The sequence below is a fragment of the Prinia subflava genome, chromosome 14 (genome assembly GCF_021018805.1).
Source record: "Prinia subflava isolate CZ2003 ecotype Zambia chromosome 14, Cam_Psub_1.2, whole genome shotgun sequence".
In the NCBI taxonomy this organism is placed as follows: Eukaryota; Metazoa; Chordata; class Aves; order Passeriformes; family Cisticolidae; genus Prinia; species Prinia subflava.
The window spans coordinates 11,006,233-11,032,335 of NC_086260.1; the positions used below are offsets into that span (position 1 = coordinate 11,006,233).

Below are 26,103 nucleotides of genomic sequence, written 5' to 3' on the forward strand. Positions count from 1 at the left end.
AAGGACCACTGTGAACTGAAATAGAAATCTCAGATTCCCCAAAGTCAGGTTCTTATGCAAGTGAATTCCACACATTCCACAAGTTTTGTCTACCTGAACCAATTTCTAAGACTAAGTCTAAATCTGGAATATCCCAAGAGAAGCACAAGCTTCAATCATCAAATACCCAGCAGACACACAGAATCCAGCCTAAGGTCTGGAACATATTTAATCAATTCACTGTGCTAACTCTCTGCAGCTTCATAAAATAGCCAATAGTGCAATAACAGGGCCAGAAATTAATTGTACACTGGTTGGTGAATTACACGGAAGTAACAGGCAGCACTGGTATTTATTGCAGCAGGGTGATGTAGTTGCTGTTGAGATACAACTGCACCTCAGTAAAAACAGGTGAGAGACAGACAGTGTGTGTGTCCACACCTGGAGAGGAGAGAGGGGGAAGCTGTGTGTGCAAGTGCTTCTTCCCATGAGAAAAGTAGCACTGGTTTTACTAGCAACAGTGTTAATCTCTATAAATATACAAATATACACTTATAAATACCAATCCTGCTTATAAATAAGCATGTGAACAGCACAGAGAGGGAGGAACCAGGAATTTAAACTATTAGGCAATGAGAAAATGAAAGAAATAAAAAGAAAGTTTGGTTGAATAAAAAATGCCAAGGGAAGGTATCAGAAATATTAGATAATGGGGAAAGCTCTCAGAAGTAAGACAAAATAACCTCTTGTTTTGCTCTTTTTGGACTAGACTTGACAAATGCTCCAGTGTTGAGATCTAACAAAGAGACAAGATCACATTCTAGGTCTTTTTGTTCTGCCTTTAACAAGTCTTCATAGTGATACACTGATGAGACCAGATACCAGATTGTTATCTAAATTCAGCTGCTAAATTCAGTGTTAAGACACTAAGTTCAAACCACACGTTGCCACATTTATTTCACAAGTCGAGCCTGAGGATGGATTCCTCCAAGATGAAGCAGCCCATAAGCATCATTCTCTCCCTCTGCAAAGACACTCTAAATGCCAGGGAAACAAAATCACCGTAAGGCTCTGACAGTTCACTCTTCAGCTCACAAACTGCAAACCCATCTCTGCACTAATCGTGCAGGCTGAAGAGGAAGCAAACACTTAGCTGCTGTTTGCATAGAGGCTGCTTGTAATTTGATGTAATGTACCGTACAGCAGTCAACACATATTGAAGAGAACATACACACTGCAGAGAAGGCAGAGAGGCTGTGCTGACATCTAGCACATTTTAGTTACCCTATTATAGATATTGAGTTCATCAAATTACCAATCAATTTATCTGATCTTTAAAAGCTGTGTACTGAAGTATATTAACTACTAAACTTCACAAGCTTTCAAAAGCCATTAAATGGGTGAATTGAGCACAAGGTACTGGAAGTCAGTTTGTGTGTTGGCCACTGGCAACAAGGAAGGAACCTCTCCCTGCAGACAGAGACTACGAGCAGCATTAGCCTCCTCCAAACATGCTGTTCAGCCCTAATGGATGCCCACAGAAAGCAGAAATCAGGGATGCTGCCCTCCCTGTCATGCTCTTACCCCAGCATGACACTTAGGGTCTGAGAAAAACTGAAAAGGAAAAGAAGATGGAAGGTTGAAACTGGTTCAGATTATGATTTCAGGTTCATTCCCTTTTCAGTTTGTTCCTATTCAGAAATTTAATCCACATACAGGACAGGATCTTCCATTCTCTAAACATCAAAGGCTGTGCCCTGGGAGACTGACAGAGCCACTGCAACCTGAGAGCAGCATCCACACAGACCCAGAGAGGAAACCTGAGCAACTGGAAGGGATCTAAATGATTAGGATGGATCTTGTCAACGTATTTCAGAAAATTACACTGGAGATTATTCTTGTGTTCAGAAGATTAAATCAACAGTTGGGTGAACTGGGTGCTTTGCTGTACTGCTCTACTGGCTTGAAAGGCAAACTGGTTTTTTGGATCATAGATGCTGTAAGTTCAAAGAAGGCATTGGTGGGTTTGTGAGAGGAAAGGTTTGCAGGAAGGGCTGGGGATGAATACAGAACTGAACAAATTAGATAACAAAATGAAATTGTAAAGAATATTGTACGGTTCAATTATGGAGATAGGGACAAGAAATTCTTCTGAAAGGGAAACATTTTCTGAGACCAGAAGTTCATTTCATACTAGCTGTTCTTCCTCCAGGTACCCACAGCACCAGTTAGAGCATTAGGCTGGTGGCTGGCAAGACTGTGACTAGAGGCAAACAAAGCAGCCCTTACCCACATGGCAACAGCTCACACGCAGCCCCAAGACATTACAGGAGAATGCAAATGACATCTTCCAGGACATATCAACTCATTTATCAAAGGGCACTGAATCTTTAACTCTGTCTGAGAGGGCAGAGGGTTTGGTTGGAGATAACACCTGAACACAGCTTGTTTTTTCAAAGGTAGTCAAGTGATCCTTAGGTCTCATGGATACAGACATGCCTGGCATCTCAACTCAAGGAATGGATTTCTCATCCTTTTCAACAGAAATCCCTTCCCACCTTTATCAGGTGACACACAGCCCCACAGAGTCTGCTTTAAATTGATGATGAAGATCCAACATGAATATATTATTCTGGAAGGCTTTTTTTTCAGGCTTCTATCACCTTTTTTTCTGCAGAAATTTTTATTAGGACAAATTACTGGCCATAAACCAGAAATGACAGTGGACTTGCATGTAGGGGTGACCTTGGTGCACCAAAGTGGGAGACAGCTCCAAGAAGAATAACAAACAAAAATAACTTTGCCTCCCATTCTTTACACATCCTAAATGCTTTACAAACATGAATTAAACAGAAAGCACAAGGGCAAAAAGAGATTAATTTAAACAAACCAAACAAGATGAATGCCACATACAAAATTACAAGATTTGTGAAGTCAAGCAGAAAAAAAGGTGCAGTCAACCTTATTAATAAAAAAGGTATGTATTCAATGCATTCCTTTCCCATTTGCACAAATACTCTACAGCTTATGAATACCTCTTGTGCTATTTACTGCTCTGGAAAACTACAAACAGAAAAACATTGCATATTAATGCACCCACTGCTCACAGTAGTCCACAGCCGTCTAACAAGAGATAACATGGGAGCCAGAGCTTAGGAAAATCCGAACAATGAAAAGGCATCATCTACAGCAAGGAGTTTCACTTTATCTTCCAAGACTACCTTCAGCCTTTCTCTGCTGTTTTACACTACTCCAAAGCACTGCTCAGGTTTTTATTGTAGTGTAGCACTGCCCTTAGCTTTTGTCAGGTTAAATTCAGCAAGAGTCCAAAATAGCAAAAGGAGTCAAACAAATATCTACTTGGGAGAAAGTTTACAACTAATATGTTAAGTGAAATCTCCTGGCATCTGAAGGGTTCCAGGAAAGACTGCTTCTTTCTTACTATACTTTTTAAAGGATATTTCTACAACTTGGAGAAAGCAGGACAAAGCATACACAGAATCCCTAACAAAAATCCCTGTTCTGAGCAGTATATATGTTAACTATTTACTACAAGCGTCCTCCATCTCCCTCCTTGCTTCTCAGTAACAAATAAATGCATGAAAAAACATCATCTTGAGCTTCTCAAGTTGAGTGTGTCTAAGGTTCTCCCTACAGATTATTAGTCTAACTCTCATTCTTTCTACCCAGAGGAACACTACAGTAGAAAACCTCATTCAAAACAGTTGAGAGAAGATACACATTTTATGAAATAATTCGAGTTACATGGACGAGATGTAAAATTACTGAAACAACAGAGTTAGAAGTTTAACCACTTTTAACAAATTAGTCAAGTCTCATTACTGGATTACTTATTGGAGATTAGACAGTCACATTGGAAACACAGGTGTGGAACGGCAAGTCTGTATCACCAGTTCCAACACTGCAATCACACAGAGTCATATAAGAAACAGTCGGTTCAAAGGAGCTTTTCCCTATAATTTTCCTGATTAGCGAAATATTTCAGGAACTCCAAAACAAAAACATTTAAGTGACCCAAGAGACAGAAACACACAACTACCACAAACTATCAAAGTTAAAGCAAAGAAGGTGAAGGGTTTTACCAGTGTAATCATTCTCTGCAAGGAATTTGTTCAATAAAACTTGATTAAAGAAAAATATCTAAGAAGCATACACCACACTGCAGGCAGAACAAAGCCCACCATCCCTTCCCACACACACAACCCCTGACAAACTGACAATGAAGGGTGCAGTGGGAAGAATATATTAGAATAACTAATCCCAGCACTGGTTTAATCCCAGTACACCCACTGTACATATTCAAGTCTGCGCTCAAAACAGCAGAATGCTGCCAGTATCAGCAGTGTGTGGCTTTCGCTCAACACAAGTCAGAAGTGCAAATCAAGTGTCAGGCACTACACAGAAACAGAGAACCAAACAATGATTCTGACACAGTTGTCACACATGTTCACAGTCCTCCCGTATCCTGAGCACTGTGCACACAGTCCTGGTTCACAACCCTCTGAGGATTAAACACATGAGGAGAAGTTCCAAAAATGACTAGCCAGGATGGTCAAAGCATTTGGGGCAAGTACCCCATAACCTTGCTTTGATCACAGAAAGGGTCAGGTTGGAAAGGACCACAGCAGGTCATCTGGTCTCGCCTCCCTGTTCAAGCAGGGTCATCCCAGAGCACATGGCACAGGATTGTGTCCAGATGCTCCTCTGACTGTCTACAGTGAAGGAGACTCTACAACTTCTTTTCCCATCAGTTCAGTTCTTCCAGTTACTCCTAGACAATCACTTTCAGTCACAGCCAGACTAGATGGATCCTTACTGTGAAATAGAACTGCTGCACTCATTGTCTCATTTCTTTAGTAGAAGATGCAGGGAAAACCCCAAAAGCTGAAATACTGCAATTATTTTTTCATACATGCCTTTTCCTGTGAAAATTTTAATAAGATTGTCTGGAGAAACTGAGATTCTCAAGATCTGTTTGAAATAAAGTACACCCATGGTTCACCTCATGCAAAACTAAAGGCAAAGCCTTTTTAGCATTTTTATAGCTTTGCTGTTCCACACCACTTTGCCCTCCCATTATAAGTTATTCCATCATATAGATGGAATAACTGAGATAGATGGACTAAATAATTGTTTCAAACTCCCAAAAGAGAAACGGCTATTAGAAAATGAGCAGGTTTTTCCTTCGAATGCTATGCTCTGTCCAGTAGATTACAGTACTCCTTCAGAGATTACAAAATAAAAGGATAATATATTCACACAATCTGCTGCACTCAAGGAACTATTGAGTTCAATTCTGGTCAATACATCTCAAAGACAGAGCTGCTAAGGGGAAAGTGCCAAAAGACAAACAAGTAGAATGAGAAGTTTGGAAAAATCATTCCCACAAGCAGAGGCTGCAAAGGTAAGGACTGCTCAGTTTAATGGGAAAGTAAAAGAGGAAACAAAGTCTACAGATAATGAATAATGAGGAGAATTTCTTTTTTCTCTTTCACATAAAGGAAATTAAATGCAAAAAAATATTTGGAACTGATAACAGAGAATTTACGGAATATGTGAGTTAAGCTGTGGCACATACCACCACATGATGCTGGAGGCACAGAGCTAAACAGGGCTACAGGAAAAATGCCTTGAGATGCATAGAAGAACAATGGCACTAATCCAACTTTCAGTGAATAAAAATACTGAATGAAAATAAACTCTTATGCAGCAGGATATATGTCTGCCTCTAACTGACAACATTTATGAAGACTCCTCTCAAAGCTCCTCTCCAAAAGTTTTCTTAGCGGCTTTGTTTTGGTTATGTTTTTTTTTTCTTCCTTCAAAGCCTTTGCAAACTGACCACTGTCAGAGGAAACAGGACAGTCTCTGTGTTTGATTCACTGAGCAGCTCTTATGGTGTAAGGAGTATGTAACACAATTACTCTTGGCATCCTACTGGGAAGGTGCTGGGTTTTTAACATCAATAGTTCAAAACACCCTTCAAAAACAAGTCTCTTAAGTCTCCTACTGCTGAATTCTGTTATCATGCAGAAGTGAGGACAAAACCAACCTGGGCACAGCAGGGGAGGAGAGAGGGGAATTCCTGATAGCCTGATCCTTAGAAGGAGAAATTTCAGCTTGCTGATTCCACACTGAGCCATATTCATTCACTCACAGCCAAACACTTCCGAACTACCAGTGACCACACTTCAAGTGGCCAACCCTTCTTAAAACAGCAGAGAAAGCAAAATTGTATTTCAGAGCTCTCTCCCACCATCCCCTTGCTGAGAGCTTTTTTCCTCATATTGACACACACATACACATGTGTGTATACAGATATATAAAAATATATCTAAGCCCGAGTTGAAAAGCTTTAGCACCGTGGAAGGAAAAATAAATAAATAAATGTCAAGGTCTGCGTGCATTCAACAAATAAAAGCAGAATTATATAAAAGCAATAGCTAATAAAAAAGATTGTTCTGTGCTGCATTTTCCATCTTTCCAACCATTATAGGAATAAAATTATCCTCAGAGAAGATCAAAAACCTTTTTCAAAACTAATACAATTAAGCTTTATTACACTGTTTCAAGTACATTTCTCTCCTTTCCCTTGCAGCCCCTACCACCTCCCACTCCAATCCAGACTAATGGTTGGAGGCATTCTTCTATTTTATTACCAGCAAAATGCTAGTCTTTAAGGGTCAGAAACTATCCAGTGTTTCAAGAGAAGAAAACCTATTCTGTTTATCTACTTGCTTTTATACACAACTAGAAGATAGTTTCTCTGTAGCTCTGCAGTTTGAATAGGACTATGGGCAGCCCACCTAACTCCCCCAAGAAGATCCCGCACTAAAATATCCATCACATTGTTTATAAAGGTGTGCTTGTAGTTAGGGACATGGACTTGAAAACACAAACTACACCAAAAGATTTCAAGAAGAGGACAATGAACCCTGGGCACAAACTTCTCCCTACTCCATTGTCCATAAAGGACAGACACATGGGTTTTCCCTGTAATTTCCACTTCATGAAATCGGATCTGGAGAGAAGAACATAATAGAAGCAAACAGCATGGGACCAAGAAATTGCAAGAATTCTCTTTGCATATGAACATATGGACAACTGTGATAATTAGAACGATAGCTGCTAGATTGTTTGCAATTTCACTGAACAATCCCCATTATCTAGAAATAGAATTTAAAATACAAATGCAACACTGAGTAGTAGTTTTAACTATTTATTTTTAATGAATTTTACGGATTAAAGTGTTGCAAAATTGTATCATGTGAATTTGCTCACAGGCATGTTTTACCACTGATGGCTGAAAAAAATGCAGCATGGACAGTCATCTAGTAGGAGGGAATGAAAAGAGGAACAGATATGCCAACAGCTTCCTACCGTTTCTATAATCTATAATTTTCCCATGTTCCATACTCACCATCCCGCTACATGTTGGTAGTATAACTGATTGATTTCTCTGTCTCTTTACAACCCACCCTTTTCATTGTTTGCACTTCTTTTTAGTCACATAACACAACTACAAGTCAAATGTATGCAACTCCCTGTCAGGAGGTCTAATTGCTTCAAATTGGAGAAGATTATTCTCTACATTTATTAAAAAATAAAGACTACTTATAACATTATTTCATTTTGCCAGGAAGTGAAGAACACAGTTCATAAGGAACAGCATGGTTGCTCCTATTTTTATGGCATCAATTTTTAAAAATTCATCATGGTAAACAATTAAACAGAGAAGCAAATCCCATGTTTAGGGGAGAGATTCAAATCCCTAAATGGATTTTCAAAGGTCATTTCAGGCTTAAAAGATGCTTGACAGTGTCTCTTTAAATCATGTTCATTTCAAAGGCTTATCCAGCAGGAAGCAGGCAGTGTACTGCAGCACCACTCTTTGAACTGCTTGGCTCCCCAGAGAAAAATTAATAACACAACTTTAATTCATATTTATAACAAAATTTATGTTGTGATGGTTGATTTTTTTTATTGAGGAAAGGATTTTTAACAAAAAGAATAAAAACGAGGGCATGCGTTTTTTTCAATTTAGCTTTCACCTAAATCCCATGGTGAAAAAGACAATAGAGTTTGAACTACCAGAAATCTTTTTTTAAAAATCATCCAGTTAAAAAAGCCTTTATCTTTCAAACAGAAATTGCTCAGAAGATTTGTACAGCTTTTTCATCACTTACATAAGGGGTAGGGAGCAGATAAGATACTGTCAATTGACAGTTCCAGGTTGCAGCACAACACATCTTGGTTCTCTATCTTTTGGATCCACACAGATCTGTGTCCTACCCCTGCAGAGGGCAGAAATAAAGACAACTCAGCCTTACCTTCTTCTCAATGCGGGCCAACTGCTCTTTATAGAAGACCTCTTGCAGCTTCAACTCTGCCTCCCTGCCTTGCAGCTGCAGAGCCTGGGAAGGACAACAAAACAGCATCAGTAGAAGCAGAAATTAAAAATAAACAATGCCGTGCAAGGAACGTAGATGAGATGCAGACTGGAAGGAACTAAAAAAAAATCACTGCTCAGGACTTGTGCATGGGATCCCCCGCAGTGGAACTACAAACCTTAAGAATTGCAGCTCATTTTGGGTTATCCCCCAACATCTGAAATGCTCTTATTAGCATCATATTCAAACTCAAACCCTTGGTTTTACACCATTTCTTATTAAATGAAAGCATATAATCATAGAAAGGTGACACTTTCCCATTCCTTTTTTCAGAACTCCAACTTATCCATGTCTGTTTTTTCATGAATCATGACAGTCATTACTCAAATGCTCTTTACCTTACCTTAAAAAAAAACCAAAACAAATCCCCTCAAATCCTCCTCTTCATAAATCCTTGCCCCTTGGAGTGTCCAAAAGCTTCTAAGGATTAAATACTTCCCTACAACAGACATACATAGGACTATCTAGATAATTAAGTACTCTCTCCACATGCTCTCTGTGCATTCCCCATCAGCAACTTCAGAGTTCCTCTGGCTGGTGCTGCAGACTTAGAGGGGAGATGGCAGTCAGAGAATTTCTCTTCTGTCTTCCAAATTATAAGCATGACACTTTCAAAACAGTAAATCTGGTATTCATCAGCATAGTGCTCAATTAAAAAGTCTGCGTAGGCACAGCAACAGCTGTAGCCTTCTAGCTCCTTACAGCCAGCACCATTTCATTATATTCCCACCCCTAAACTGAACTAGCATTAAGAAAATATGATGTTGATGGAACTGAATCAAACTTTTGAAGTTTAAAAATAACAAGCAACAACAGCAAGAAAAGATGGCAGTTGTTCTTCATCCCCCATCCCACCTCAAAATCTTTGGGGCCACGGAAGTTAACAGCAGGCAGATGACCTTTCAAAACCAGAATGATTAGCTTGCTTGACATGGACACAAACCCTGCCAGTCCATAGCATCCCAGCAATATTCTCTTAACTTCTAATGATGGTACAACCACAGAAAATGCTGGTCCAACATGATTAAGCAGCTGGGACAGAAATATCTTCCTGGGTTCAGACCTGTCATTTTTCAGCCAAAAGGTATTGCTAACAAGAAAAGTTACATCTGAAAGCATGTTGCTGTGCATACCCTTCTTTCTGCTCCCCTGCTGATGGAAATACAGTGGTATAATAGGGCTTAGAAGAGATTTTAATCTAGGCAGTGAGGGTGGGTGGTTGATAAGCAAGCAAGAAAAGGTTTATATGAAATAGGAAGGTTGTAGGGGTGTGGTGGTGATGTGGGTTTCTTTGTTTGTTTTTAAAGAAAAAGAAATATTTTGGTTTCCATGTTTGCTATCCATGAAAACAGGACCAGGATAAAGCACAAGCAGTAGAGACTCATATCTAAATCTTCCCTCTCTCAAAGGCACTTGATTAAAAGCAAAATCCCTGGCTTTGCTTTAACCTATAGCTGCTACACTACTTCCCACCTGCACTAGCTGGAATAGGATGGGGGGAGGGACGAGAATGAGCTGCCCCATACATGCAGCCTGACAAAAGAGATATCACAGCAACAATAGGGGCACCAATGGGTACTTTGTAAGTGCCAGAACTATAACCATTTTCTGGTAAAAGAACCATAGCTGTTCCTGTGAACCCACCTTCTACACAGAAAAGGACTAAGCAATTTCAAATAAAATGAAATAGATGTAAGAAGATGGGGTGGTCTGGTGGATGACCAAAGGACCCTGATTCTCCTGCAGGTTTTCTGCATAACACTCTTAAAATCAGATTACTCCACAAGTGACTGGTATTTCCTTAAGGGGAAAATAAGAAAGGAAGAGAAAGTAGAGTAAGACAGAGATTCTGCTTGATTCAGATGGAAGGTGCATCATATGATGGAAGAAAAAAAGAAAAAAAATAGAGTCAAATAATGAGTTCTTATAAACCCAAGGAAGTTTCTGTTTAATCTAAACAATTATGTATCAGCGTGAGTCTCCTGGGATAGTGGATATTCTGGAAGTACAAAATCAATACATATAATAATACTGGTGTGCAAGAGGCTTTATTCTTTTTCTAGCAAGACATGGATCACAAACCCACACACTTACTCAACTTCCCAACCTGTGAGTTTGCCTGACACCATTCACCAAGGAATCCAGCACATTTATCCTTATTCCCTCTGGAAGGGAACACTAACAAAATACCTAATCTCTCAAGTAGGGTGCTGAGATGCAAACACGTTAGGGGTGTGCTGCTCTGCACAATGAAGATCTGTGGACTGCCAAGATGACCTCAGTGGAGCTGGCAGTGAATAATGCCTCCAAACCCATACACCCTGCAGCAGACAGATGTTCTGTTAGTCACTTCCCCAGGGTCTTGCAAAACTGTGGTCAAAGAACCAAAACTGGATCTCCCAACTGCAGACTATAACCTCAGAGTATTCCCCATTCTTCCCCCCAAGAAATTTCTCCTATATCATCCCCCATTGTCCCACTTATCACCCACAGTATGATGAACTAAGGGTTACAGAGAAACCTTGTACTTGCAACACAAATGTATTTTCAATGCCTTGCTTGTTTTCAAGAGCTGCTGCTGTTTCAGAGCATTGAAGTATGCAGAGAAACTCTATTTGTGACAGATCTGCTTCAAAGGTGCTTTCTGTTTCCCTCTATCCCCAGCTGTTATTACTAAAAACTTTAGTACACTTTATGATGATGTTTGAAGTACAAATGGTATAGCAGAGCATGTGTCATCTGAAATATTCACTGTTCCAAACTGGGTTAGGTAACTAGGGACATTTTGAATGAATATAGGATATTTATTAAGAGTTCCTCTAGTCCTGCTGCTTATTCCCTACCTGAAGTCAGAAGCTTGTGATGTTCCAGACAGAACTGGCTGCTATGGAGATGATTACGATTTCACAGGGGACTGAGAATGCAAGTGCCAAACAAAGCATCAATACACTTTTTGAAAGAAGGCCTTTTGAACTAAAAAATGAGAGAGAAGGGAAAACATGCATGATAACACACTGATTTGAAAATCAGATATCAGAAGGCTGCATTTCACTTCCAAGCTGCACAACTACTGGAGCTTGAACACATCGTGCAGGAGGTGACCAAAGCCCAGAGATGACACCTAAGATGTGTAGAACACAGACAGTGTGATGTCCAAGAAGTATGAACATAGAAACAAAACAGAGTCAGGGAAGAAAGAGCATACTCAGCTATAGGACACAGGAATGCACCTAGAACTTAAGAAAAGGGGATGTATTTATAAAAGAACATGTATGCAATTAGCCATTGCCCTCTGTACAAAAGCTAGGTATACAAAATGCTCAAGAAATGTATTCAAGAAATGCTCAAGAATCCCCTGTGATGGTGTCAGAATTCACAAGGATTGTATTTTTACAAAAGAACAGCGAAGGCATACTACTGACATGCTACAGCTTCCATGGGCATGGATCCACGGACTGGTTGGGTGTTCTCTCAAATTTTTCCTCTGCTTTATCTTCACATTTTTTCTGCAGCCCAAGGTTTTTCAGGTTATCTCAGTGCTACCTTGAACAGTGACAAACAGCTAGGGCAGAGTTATGTGATTCTCTGCCTCCTTCTCTCCCTTTATCAAGTAACCCATTTAGAAACAAACAGTGCAAGCACATTTCTAAAGCTATACATGGTGTATTGGCTCAACTAAAGGATTCAAGCATTGGTCTGCTAGCTGACAGACAGGCCAAAAGAAATATTTTACAAGCTCCTAATTGAGATAATGAAATATTATTGGTTCATTCACTATGAACAAAATCAGACACTCTTAACCTTGTCCTGAACTGACACCAGCATGCCACACATCAGACTGTGCAACTGATCTAGAGCTGGGCTTCGCTCTTGCTATAATCATTCCCAGATTAGCTTTGGCTTTGTCACCACCCTAAACATCACCAAAATTTTCATTATTTTAATCACATTCCCACCTCAACACCTTGTTAAACATGTAAACTAGGGCAGAAATCTGTTTGGGAAAAAGAAAAAAAAAAAAAGGGCTTACTAGCAAGATCACATGATAGTAAGGAATGTGGCACCCAGGAATACAGTGCAGTGTTAGCACAGTCCACAGCTGACAGCTATCATTGGGCTGTCTCTCCTCAATACTGTCTGGGTTCTGGAATTTGGGAAGAGGGTATAGAGAAGACTCCACTGGACGACAAAAAACCTGAAAACTCTCTCTGCAAAAGGCAATACAAGCTAGAAGGAAAGGTCCAAACCTCAGCCTGTAATGTACTTCCTAAAAGGCAAGTCACAGCACTTGGCAAGATTACTGCAAAAATATTTATCTTCTTGGCAAAGCACTTCCACCACTCACAGACAAACTAGCAAGATGATGTCTAGATAATCAGTCAGAAGCAATCCAGGGAAATAAGCTACAAGGATAAAGGAAAGGATCTCAAGTCTATCAAATGTCTACTTTCTACATCATCCTGTCTTTGCTGAGAGGAGTTATCAGCTTCCCCCAAAGGTAAGCAGTTACATCTCCTCAGCAGCACAGCAGAGATGTTTTGGCTGGGCACCTCAGCTTGCCATGCTTCACAACTGCAAATTCTAATACCTCGTGCTTTCCCAAGTCTCTTCCAGTCCTGGTAGCAGTCCAGGTGGCAGGGGAGAAAAACAAATGCTATTAAGGACTCCAAGATGAAGAGAAGGAATTGACAGCAATTTACTAAAGAACAGAGCTAACTCCAAAATTAGCTAGCTGGCATGTTCCTGGCCAAGTCTAAAGGGAATGGCAGAGCTGAAAGGGCAACACTGAAATAGTAAGAGGCAATTTGTGTACTTCATGCCCAGGACTGAATAGCAGAACTTTACAGGGAGGCTTGTACCGAGCAAGTAGCCATGGGCGAGCCTTGACTCAGCCTCCACCGGCATCAGCAGAAATACCACCATTACCATGGAGCTGTCTGCAATCGCTATTCCAGACACAAGGCCTACAAAATCACTGGCTTTTTGTCCTAGCTTTGATTCTATTGAAAGCAGGTGACCAGGTTCTACTTTAGAAACCAGATGCAACTCATGGCCTTAAAAAGCAATACTGGTATAACCTTCATTTCCTCCTGTTTCTGCTACTCTCTTAGCCAACAATACACATCCCCAGATCAAGTTTGGTTTCAGCAGCTGTAAGCTACACAAAAGGAACCAGCGAAAATCTTTATGGAGGAAATAATATGCAATTTTCTAGCTGAACACCTTTTAAAATGTAATGACAGAAAATAAAATCCTGCATCTGTGCTCAGCAATAACAATCTGTACACGCGCAGTAACAACATGATACTTGTGATAAGCAAGATCCAGACAAAAAAAAGAGAGCTTACCCAGGCATCCAAATCCACAGGCTTAGAATAAAGAGAGCGCCAGATAGAAAGAAAGGGAAAGAGAAGAAAAAGAGAAATCAGTGATTTTTGGAGGCTGCCTGCTGCTGTGCAATAGAGCTTTTATGATGACAAGTTTAGAAAAGTTCCTTCAAAATGACAAGCATCTTAAGCAAAGCAGTGCTGTCCCCTGTTGGGAACTGTGCTATTAAAGCAAAACAAAAGCACATGCATCCCCTAAACCAAAACCGGAGCAAAGTCCCCACAGTCTGCTGCAGGACTCCCATTTAGGGTGGGAACTAAGCAAAGGCAGCTGGGAAACAGCTAGTTCCAGGGAGCCATGCAAGATGCTGCACAGTGTTAGAGATGCTGATACACAACATGCACCAGTAAATGTGGCAGTTCTGGGCAGACTTGCAAGGAGGTGGTCAACAATTGTGCAGCTTCCAATTGCACGCCGAGAACAAGTAATCTTTTAAAGGTCATTTTTGAATGCACAAGCTGACCTATAGAGCAAGTCCTTGATTTCCACGGACAATTTCAAAGAGTGATTCCTAACAGAAAGCCAGTTGACTGATCAGGTTCCAAACCAGATTCCCCTTCATAAGCAACTGAAAACCTCTTGAGTGCACAGTCTAGATCTCTGCCAAAGCCAAGCTGCCTCCACCTGCTCCTTCTTTTGTCCACAAGTCTATTTAGGCGTGCAGACAAGCAATAAAGCAGGCTGCAGTATTGCCTCTTCTTTACTTGTTACTACTTTTTACTTACACAGTAACCCAGCAGCAGCAAAGCAATTCAAAATGATAAACACTTCATGCCCATAACCACCTCCTTTTGAAGCCAAGGCATTTATGAGGCAGGCACAGCTCTCATTTGCTGTCAAGGGCTGCAAGCCTTTCCCTGCCTCTCAGGGCTACCTTCAATCAGCAGCACATTGGCTAAGCAGGAACTTCAGAATGGCTGACCTTTTCCATTATGATTATTTATTTGGGGGGAGTTGACAGGGCACAAGGAACTTCCCTCTTGGTCACAGTTCACTGCCAGAGGGAGCAGACAGTGGAGGGTAATATTTTTATGGGATCTGCCATCATTTTAATGGCAGAGAGTGACTACTTCAGGTAACTGAGGGATGATGTGTTACCAAATATATGTGTCGTCCATCCTCATCTGAGCACCTACTCAGAGGCTTGGAACTGAACATGTACATTTCAATCGAGGGAAGCCAATTCCCCCCTTTCTGCAGACAGGTTTCATATAGGAGCATCAAGCCCTTGCCCAAACAAACCAATACACAACAGGTGTTTACTAGTAATCACTGACCAATCTTGACAGAAGCCTGATTTAAGTAACATTTTTCTTCCTGATGATTTTTACAGTCAGGACAGACACGCTTAATTTTGTTTTTACGTTTTAGGAATTGCAAGTCTGTCCATCCTCAGCAGATGAACAGGAGGAATGCAGCACTATTCATGGTTTCTGCTGTTATTTCAGCAGGTAGGTCATGCACACCACTAACTCTTTACTGGATGTACATCTGTCATCTCTGGGTGCTTGAGCCATGAACTGACACATTCCTGGTGGACAAACACTCGCATGACAAAATAAACAAAAGGCACTAACTCAGTGACACTGGACAGGGGCTGAGAAGAGAGAGTGAGGAGAAGGAACCAGTCCTATCACCAATATGTGCCCCATAAGATACAATGCACAGCAGCAGAATTAGGGTTTTAGAGAATATAACACTAATCACTAATCACAGAGCATCCTCTTCTGCAGGTTCTGCCAAGGCCTCTAATCCTATCAAACTTCAGGAGAGGGAAAAATTATTACTCCAAGAATAGAAACAGATATACTCCACTGAATGGAAACAGGAAAATTAGAACATGTAGTAGTACATATTGCTGTATTGGAAAAAAAAAAACCCAGACTAAATAAAATACCCAAATAAATAATGCACTAATAAAATAATACAAAAAGGAAAACTCAAGAAGGCTACTGACTTAAGTTTCTAACTTCTAAGCATGTACCAAGATCTCTTTGCAGACCTGCATTTACCAGTTTTGATAACAAGAGATACAGCCTGTCCATTAATATTTTTGAGGTTTAAGCACTCCGTTTAAGAAATGAGCAGTATCTGGTTTCCTTGCTCCCTAAGTAAGCTTCACTTCCAGCTCTCAGATGGCAGCTTATGAGTTTTATAATTCCAGTCCTGGGATACAAATCATTTTTCCACATCCTTGGTCAATACTTCTGAACTCTTCTGCTGAAAAAGTTTTTTTTCTCTCCCAGGTAGCCCACTGGAGAGCAAACACAGGAACCACAGGAATAAATACTGGACTTAATTGTTTGAGGTCAAAATCCAGTCAAGGTATTCCTCCTAATTGTATCAGAAGCAAAAGGATACTGAAACAGGATCTTAGGCCAAACCAGCAGCCTCTGTCCTAGGGATTCATATAGACACTTGGAGAAGACTCTGGCTGGATATAGGAACTACATATTAGTACTGTATACTGCAAGTAATACATCTTTGCTTCTGAAAATTTCACATCGGAGCATTGATTATTCAGGCAGGGGATGCCTTCCCACATACTTCCAATGGAATCAAGAAAACAGTGCCAAAATTGTATTTCACTCATAAGGGCAATTCTCAGCAGCTTTTCCCAGACTCACTACACTACATCACCCTTACACATCGTGCACACCACTCAAGTCTGTTACACTCTGGGGAAATGTAAAAATGCCAGTGAGCAATCAAAACACAGTTCTGTGATTGGCGCCAAGGGAGGAAGGATCAGCACAGGGGAGCGGCCTTTGGAAGGACAATGCCTTTGTTACCTGACTGGAACGGCTTCCCCCTAAAGACCATTTCCTTGCCGTAGCCAATAACTCTGTCAGAACAGATTTCACTGCAGTGTGACCAACGACTCAGGGATCCAGACTATCTGCTTGGTAGAGATCTCCTGCTTAAGAACTCAAAGTATTTTCAGGGGCACTGCCAGCTTCAGCAGCTGAAAGACAGCGTGGGAGATGCAAGAAATGAGAGGCAGCCCCTGCCCCAAAACCCAAGACAGCTGTTGGCAATAACTTTTGCACTCATGTCAGTATCTGAAGAACTCTGCAGCACATATTCCAACATCTTAATGACCAGACTTCATCACTGAATGGGCAGTCATTTCTTCTTAAAGCAATAATCCAGCTCTAAATTTAACACGATCCACAATGATAGGAATTCAAGAATTTAAAGAATATATCCAGACATTCAGTATCCACTTCAGACTCTTCAACTCTTCTAGTTTAGTGAAAAATTGAAGCAGTATCAATATTAAATGTAATGAGAGTCTGAGACGTAACCAACTGACAATGGAGAGGGAGAAGGAAGAGGTATTGAACAGCAATCAATTTTGAGGAAAGTCTGTGATGAAATTTTTAACTCTAATGCATACAGACCATATGCAATTCTATAAACATGAAGATGGGAAGCAGCCAAAAAACCCTTTGCCCTTTTATGATTCAGGGACAACTGCCATCCTAATACTTATGGCACAGATACAAATAGGTTTGCAATGGTGACCATTCATGGTTTTCATTTAAAACAAAACTAAGATAAACCTATTTTATCAAATCCAAAGTAAACCATCTGCTTTCATTGCTTGCTTTAATAGTCCAGCCCACTTCTACATTCTCCTTTTCCCATCAGCACTTCTATACATGCATACATAGTTTTCATTTTGTAGGCTGCCAACAGACAAGGCATTCAATGGTTTCAGAAATCTTGCAGAGCATAGGTTCTCTAGAGATGTACGATCAAGATGCATATATCTGATAGTAGGCGAATCAACAACTTGCTCTAAATTTTGTTTAAATTCTTACTCTGCCTATTAGACTTAAGAATCTCCAAGTCTCTGACCAATTTAGTACAAGAAAAACAAACCAACAACCAAAACTTCAAGAAAGGGCATCATGAAATTCTATATTAATTATGACTTTCTAGCCCAGAATATATTTCAGACTGAGTCAATAAGGTATTTCTCATAAAGCTAGAAACAAAGGCCACTCAACCCTTCTTGGATTATTTCTAGCTCATAATCATTAATGCAGACTCCCATTACACTAGCCCAAGGGTGGCATATGGCTTTCTAGGGATAGGACAGACGGGGGAAAATAACAGATATGCATGCCTACATCCCAATCTCATTGCTGTGCCTGCATATGGGGACAGAGCTCTCTCTTGCCAGATTCCTAAATACCAAATATATTAGCTTCTGAGTCAAACATAGTACCTCACACAAAACCACTGTTTTGAAAAAATCAAGATGGCATTCATAATCAACCCATGCACCTCCAAGCAGTAAAAATTATGAACCCTATGTGTCCGGAAGGAATTCCCTTCCCACATTTGCTCTTAGACATTACACGCGATTTTTACCTGCCCCTGAACAAAACAGATATTTACAGGAACCAGCCAATGGATATAGACTAGCATAGTAAAACAAATACAAATGTCTTGCCACCAGATTAGAAACCTTTTTTTTTAATTTAAAAGTTATTATCTCAAATACTATACAGTTTAAAAGAAATGCAGTTGACTTTGGGGCTGCTTTTTAATACAGAGAGACTGTCATAATTACATACTAGAGTAAGAAAATTCTTGAAAGCCTTCAGCCATGGTCATGCATCCTCTGTCTGTCAATGAATTCTTTGGCAGGTGGACAGTCAGGTGCACTTTCAAACAACACAGCTTGTTTCTAGCCCTTTGACAGCCTTGTCCTCTTTTCCTAAATTTTCCTCTTTTCCCTGCTCTCTCATCCCAGACATACGCAAAGCACACTTTACTCAGCATTACAGGGTCAGTATCATTCTGGGGGCAGATTCCAAGCTACCAACTTATCAAGGTGCATGTGGGAAAGACATACATTAAATTAACATTTAATATAAATCATGCGGATTCCAAAGCCATAATGAAAGGACCACATAAAGCATAGGGGACTCAAAATAAATGGTCTAGGGTGTTGCCTTCTGATGGAAGGCTGGCGACTTGGTATCAAAGGACAGCACGGTGGCTGAGCCCCACCCCAGCCGCTCGGGCTATAGACAAACGCTGACACCAATATGGTGGATGGTCAAAATGGCGATTTATTAGCTTGTATCTTGGAGTTAAATACTCAAAGGGGTTTCGCTACGTCACAAAGGGATGGTGAGTCTTAGTAGTTAGTAAAGGGGAATGGAAATCTACTGAAGTTAGAGGGGAGTTGCATACTTCAGAGGGACTTTTTTCGCTTATCTCTAGGGATGAGGCTGTGGATGAGGGGGAGGAAGAGTCCTAGCTGCCTTCCCGTTACATTCTGAAATCTTCCGCGGCGCTTGTGTCCTTGCATACTACACTAGGGTAGTCCACATAAATTATCACACTTGTACTACGGTGTTACCTATGAAGTAAAAACACATGGAAAGAATAATCAGAGACTACCCAGGAAATTAAAGGCATAGAAGTGAGGAACCTGATATCAATCTCCCTTATTTCTCCAATCACTTAAGACACACAGGCAGTTAGCACTGAATTTCCCTACAACCAATTCTGAAAAGATACCTCCATCTTCACCTGCAGCATTCCCCTACATCCTAGGCCACAGTCAGTGCTATGAAAAGGCTGCCAATTAAGTTGTGGTTTTGAGCTATAGACAAAATGTCCACTAGAGACTCTGATTCTTCCTTCCAAAGCACTTGCAACCCACTGTGTGTTTTAGGAAGAGAATATACTAGCTCTCAAATACACGCACTCTCAGCTCCTCTCAAGGCTGCAATAAAACACCGCTAGTCTGCATCTTTTAATGAAGTCCGAGTAGATCATAATATATGCAAAAAGAAGAGTGTAGATTCAGCAACAACAAGGATTTCAGGCTATTGTAAAACTGCATTCTTTATTTTTACATTGCAATCTCCAGGGCATAATTGTATCAAGAGCAACTCACAAATCTATGCCACTGCCAGCAAAATTTTGATTCCCATTTGATGGGACAATTTTTGCAAAGAGTAGTTTTCCCGTTGTGCAAGTGCCTAATGTTTCTAAAAACTACAAGAGTTCAAAGCTGATTCAATGACTATTTACTGGGCAATGCAACACACTCTTGCTTAAGGCAGATGGCTTGGAAAATTCAGGGCAGAAGGAGAGCATTTTCTCTTTCAATGAAGGAGCAGTACCTGGAAGTAATCAACAAGGATCACGAACCAGGTCTTGCTGTTGTCGAGAAGAAGCTGGCATAGACTGGGTGCAACAGGAAGAGTTAAGCAGTTTGAGAAGCTTTTCTAAGGAAAAGAAAACATTTTGCTGTCAGTGAAGCTCCTGAAGCTCAAAAATTATGTCATATGCTAAGGAACCAGAGAAGTATTTATTTTTGAACCTTTTAATCAAAACCAAGCAGCTTGAAATTCAGCTTTAAAATAGGGTATGATCTAAATATAGCAGTCAGATCACCTAAGAGAGGCAAGATTCATGCTCCAAGAGTTTGCAAATTTAAAGAGTCAATAAAACATAGTATCACAGAATCCTAAAGACAGATTGCTATATTTATTGTAGTAGATACTTGTTACAAATACATCTCCACTCTGTTTGCTCTGTAATTATAGTTGGGACACATACAATCGTTTATTTTCTGTAGACTCCTTTTGTATGTTACACCTCCAAAGTCAATGAAAGTAATTTTAAGAACCTGTTGATTGATTGATTTATTGATCAAATAAGTTAGCCAGTGCAATAGACTGGAAATAACCAGACAGGCAAGTGATCTGATAAAAATTCCTGGAGACTAGTCACTATAGACACTGGAAGTCAGCAGAAAAGAAACCTTTGAAGGCAGGTTCAGGCTTCTTTTAGAATTTGTATTAACAGTTGGACCTAAAGCTTCATTCCTTACGCAGGCCTGCTTGGTCAAGTGCACTCCCCAGCCAAATGTTTGAAGTGTTTGAAGTAGCTCTGCAGAATCCAGTGTTAGCTATCAAATTCAACAGAAGCAATTGGTAAAAGCGCAGGTCGTATTATCAGAAACTATGTGAGAAGAAAGGGGGGTGGGGGTCTTACAAACAATTTAATCAGGAAGGAGATACTTCTCTCTGCCCAAGGGCATGAAAAAAATGCAGGCAGAGGATCATCATTCGCAGCTTCCAGTGCTGGCAGCTGTTTTTTGGTGATTCTGTGGTCACACTTCACCAAAACTTTCACTGAGCTCCAACTGTAAGAAGCAGATCCTGCCCCTGGCCAGCACTGAAAACCACAAACTCATCTATCAAGAATTCACTGAGATGGCCTATTTTTTCTTCCTGTGGATTTAATTGAGATTTAATGAGGTTTTCAAAGAAACATGTTGGCAGCTTATCATAAAACTAAGCTGAACACATCTTGTACTCCTTTTACACTGTCCACTCAGTTGTGTGAAGAACTGTCATCTAACACAACCAAGAGGCAAATTAGGCTTTAACTCCATTGGACAGGAGTGGTTTCCTAAGAGGAAGAGGAAAGGCACACTAACAAAGCAGGAGGCAAAGCAAAAGCTTTCACTACCACTATTATTATTGTACAATACTATAGATAATCTTTTGGCACTGTTGTTTTAGGGAGTTTACATTTATCCCCAGGACAAAGGGATTAAATGTCCATGGATGTCAATAGCTTCTTCCACAAGCATAAAATTCTAGTAGGAAAAACACACATTCAAGGTCAGCCAAAATAAATTAGCCAGATCAAATTCACAATCTCTCATAACCTCTCAACATTTGTGAAAATAAATGTCACACTTAACAAAACAACCTTTAAAATAAAAACCTTAAAATGTCTATTTATCTCAGAATATTATCCTTCCTGCCTATCATATATTATATATTACATACATATAAAATCAAAAGAAAAATCCACTCAAAGAAACCAACACTCTAATGCTCCCTTTTCCATTTAATGTTTGCTATACACCCACTGAGATCTTAAAACATTTTAAAGGATCAAGCTCTCCTCATTAGTACCACCATCACGTTGTTCTGAACTGTGGACATATAACCTTTTGCACCTTTTCACTCTATTGAATCAATCTCCCCTGGCAACTTCTGGTGTGGCACTCTGCTCCTCCTGCCTCCGGCTCCTCTTCCCTCACTAATTCTATGTTCAGAACTGTGAAGCACAAAATTAGACATTTCAAATTAAGCAAGGAGAGAGAACTAGAGAACCTTATTAAATCAACATTAGCATCAGAGTGTCTTTAAAAGAGAAACTCAATTGCAAAATATTACTTGTCTCTGTAAAGCTCTTTACATTGACAGAAATGAGACAGTCAGCAGATGAAGTGACCTTCCTCCATCCCCATCTTGCTCCTCAAGCTGTAAATGCAGGATCCTTTTCAGACCAGAGCCCCTCAAGGAAGAAAAGCCAGTCTTGAACTTATCAGCATTGGAATTGCCAAGTAAAAAGGACAAGGTCTACTAAAATGATGTTGGGGAAGAAACATGCACACACCAAATAGGGTGCCAACACACAAAAGCAGACTGCCTTCTCCTCCTCTAGGGTACCAGCACACAAAGGCAGACTCCCTTCTCCTTCCAAGCTTTCCACAACACTGGTTGTTCTCTCAAGTCACATCACGAATTACAGCCAAATCTTCCTTTCTTACAACAAGACAAAGAGCCATTGCAAGTTTCAGTTTCCATTCTCAGTCCCCAAAAATCAAAACTACTGACATGATGGTGATGATCAGCATATTATGTTCCAAAACACCTCAACTTTCTGAATGCAAACCTCTAGTTGCTGACCCGATACCCTTAAACTCTTTTTCATGATAAATCATCGGAGTATCATACCATTCCCCTGTGAGGGATAATCAGACATGTTGTTAAAGACAGAAATCACCTCTAATAGTGCATAGTCTTTAAACATTACTTTTCCTTGGCATTTCTTGATGAAGAGTTGATATTTGCACCTTGTGTCAACAGAAGACATGTAGACTCCACACCATTGAGCAGCAAGCTATGGACTTCTTGGCTGCCACCTAAAAGAGGGAGTGTCTTGGCAGCATCCAGTAGGGAGGGTTTGCCATGTGTGTTGCTACAGTCCTACGGAAACAAATCCTTCTGTTTAGGAATTTTCGAACAATTAAGAACAAAATTTAAGAACAAAAAAATACGTATTTCAAAACTACTTCAATTAATTAAAATCAGAGTCCTCATTCAACTAGGGAATATTATCTTAAGGAGAAGCGACATGAAACTAAAGCTCAGTTTCTGATAACAAAACAAAGCTTTCAAAGCATTTTTGGTGAAAACAGACACTACCCAAACAGAAATGGGAACTGAAGCTTTTGATTTCTCTAGTCCTAGAATGCAATGGAAACTTCTGTATCAGATAGACATTACTGAAAACCCTGCATTTTGCCAAGTTTCTAAGTGCAGACTCTACCAATAAATGGCAGATTGGGAAGCCAGAGGTGCTGGTAGCTCTGATACCTCTTCAGAGCAGTCATGGAAATGACCGCTTCCCTCATGTGACAACCATGCTTAGATGCCATCAACTAAGCACTAGATAAAGCAGTTACTACAACCTTTACAGGGTAAAGACAAAGTGCACCAGGGAAACAGCAAGGAGAAGGAGGATAAAAATAACACCCAGAAGAACTAGTGACAAAAAGCTAACTTGGTTGTTAAGACGCTGATAGATTTTGTTTCATGAAACAAAATGCTTCATTTTCACCTCAAAGGGCAATGGTAGCCATATAAGACTGCTTGGAGCCTTCCAAAATGAAAGGGTCAGAGGAAAACAAGCAATTTACTGTTCAATTATAAAAGCTGAAAAATGGGGAAAACAAAAAAGCCAGAATAATGCACGGAAACTGCTGTCCTAGGCCAGCTCTTGATGCTGACCCAGGCTGGTAAAAAGCCTGTACCAAAATATACTTAACTGCCTGCTAGAGGCCTTCCAGGGAAGGACCACACCAAGCAAAAGCTGAAATTTTTTTTTCTGTTCTCTGCTGCATCTAATTCTCCTCTAGCCTTTCACTGGCAGTCTGACACAGAACTACAAGAGCCCTCCTGTTGCCTGCAAGTCACATCCCTTGCATATGAAGGGGTTATCACATAGTGCCTTTAATTCAGTAGGATAGTAACTACAGTCATCAACTAAAGTAATTAGTTGACATTCACATGCCCAACACTTTCAGATCTTTAATGCCTCCATTCTGAAAAATTTTCAGAAACAATCAACTTATACAAACCACACAAAATGTAGAACTAAAATAAGAAAAAACAGGGGAGATAACTTGTGCAACTTCCACCATCTAATTCTTACAAATCATTAGTCATTTTGATAACACAGCATATACCAGCCCCACAAGCAAACAATGAGATAACTAGGTATTTAAATTCATTTGTAACTGAAAACTTGGAAAAGCTTTAAATGAAAGACAAATCTTTAAAAAACAAAAAAGCATAAAAAACCACCATAGGGGGCTTTGTTTTTGCTTACTAAAAACATACCCTGCTATTCACCTTCAAAGATCTCAGTGAATATCAACACATGACAAAACTTTTTGAGATAACTACTATTCCAAGAAAACTAAAGCGCAAGTAAGATGCAACATTTTGTCCTGATTCATGCAGAAAATACTAGACAGGATCAGGACTGATAAGAGAGACACAAACCACAGAAGAAACCAAGAATTTCATCATCCATGTATTCAAGCAGATGACTGAAAGGAAAACAATTATGGTGTACTTATGCTTGCCTGCTAATATCCTTCCAACAGGGCACAATCAGAAAATTATCTCAAAATATCCAAGTATAATAGAATGAATGTTTACACTCATTTGAGATGAAGAGCTCGGGGAGCAAAAAAGCAATCCCTATTTCATTCTGAAGTCTCTAAGGTATTCAGGAAGCAGCAGGAATGGTGCAAAGCCATCCACCAAACCCAGGTAACTCATATTGCTTGCAGTGATTAACTCACTCTGGATGTTTGCCTGCCATTTTCTACTGTCAGTGCGGAAAATCCAGTATAAGCACTGAGAGGATTCTGAAGAAGGGAACAGAAACACTGGAAAAGAAGATATAAGACAGACACAAAGCAAAGAGTCACAGCAGCCTTTCTTTTCAGTAACAACTTCTGGCTGCAGCAGTTACCCCACTTTTGAGACATGAGTAAAAGGGACCCGTCTCATCAGCACGCACGTTTTCAAGCAGCAAATCCAGAATTAATATTCACGGGTTCTGTGACTGACATAATTGCAATTTAAAAAGGGCAATTAATCATCAGCCACACTGGTGGCTGACTTGCCAGGCTGGGGACTTTTCTCTCCACACCTGCCAACAAACTCACAGGAGGCAAAAGCATCACGGGCACACAAAGCCTGGAAGTGCCATTCTCCCTCTTACTCGCCTCAGGCTGGGGTCTGTTACTATTTTTTCTCCCATGCCTGCCCCATTGGGATAATTCACCCACCCTTTTCTGCAGCAGTCCCCTTACAATGACTAAGCAAACTCCCTTGCCATGTGGATAAGGAAAGCTTTTTCCACATTGCATCTTGTGCATGTCCGACAAGAATGAGGCAATGAAACCCCATCACCTCCATCATGAAGTTCTCATCTCCCTGTTTTCCCCTGTATCTTTGCATAAAGTAATTTTTTTTTTTAAGAGTGATAGCTCAATCCCAGTCTTACTTGGAAAGTGAATTACAAAGGTGAGAGCACAGCTCCAGAGAATCAGAAAACATAGGCGGATGATGGAAACATCAGACCTGGCAAGTGGATTTTATCAGATGAGTCAGAAAAGCCACTACGTCAGTGTTTACTTCTGTGCTCCTATGGGAAGGTTTTCAGGCAAGTTGTAAACAAAACCAAGAACCCAACAACTGTTCTGGGTATCAGTTCTGTCACTTTAAATTCTTTCTATATGAGCACCCATTGCCTCATGTGAAAGGTATTTCAACCAACAGCATTTAGAGAAGAGACATTTGGAAATTTGTCAATCGTGTTCAGGTTCCCAGAAAGAAAGGTGCAAGACTAAATTACTGTAGGGTGAGTATATAACTTCTTTAGGAAGTACAGTTCTTCCTGACAGGAAGAAAGCCAAACTGACCACCGTATTATGCCCGCCTACTTATCTGGGAAGTACATAAACCACTATAATGTTAAGAACCACAGAAAACAAGTATGAGATTGATGGTAAGATTTAGAGCCTAGCAAGCTGCAAGGTCTTCAAGTGACATACTTAACATTATGTCCTCAGGCCAAAGAAAATATATACTTCTAGGCCAAAGGAAGCTTGCTCAAACAGGTGCCA

General features: G+C 40.2%; 1 protein-coding gene across 1 annotated transcript in view; it reads right to left on the bottom strand.

The window, feature by feature from the left end:
• CHCHD6 (coiled-coil-helix-coiled-coil-helix domain containing 6) overlaps positions 1-26,103 on the bottom strand; it is a 114,682-nt gene that overhangs the window by 67,444 nt on the left and 21,135 nt on the right. Inside the window, exon 5 of the mRNA XM_063412067.1 lies at positions 8,331-8,414. Within this exon, the coding sequence (XP_063268137.1) occupies positions 8,331-8,414 (84 nt within the window). The remainder of the gene's footprint in view (positions 1-8,330; positions 8,415-26,103) is intronic.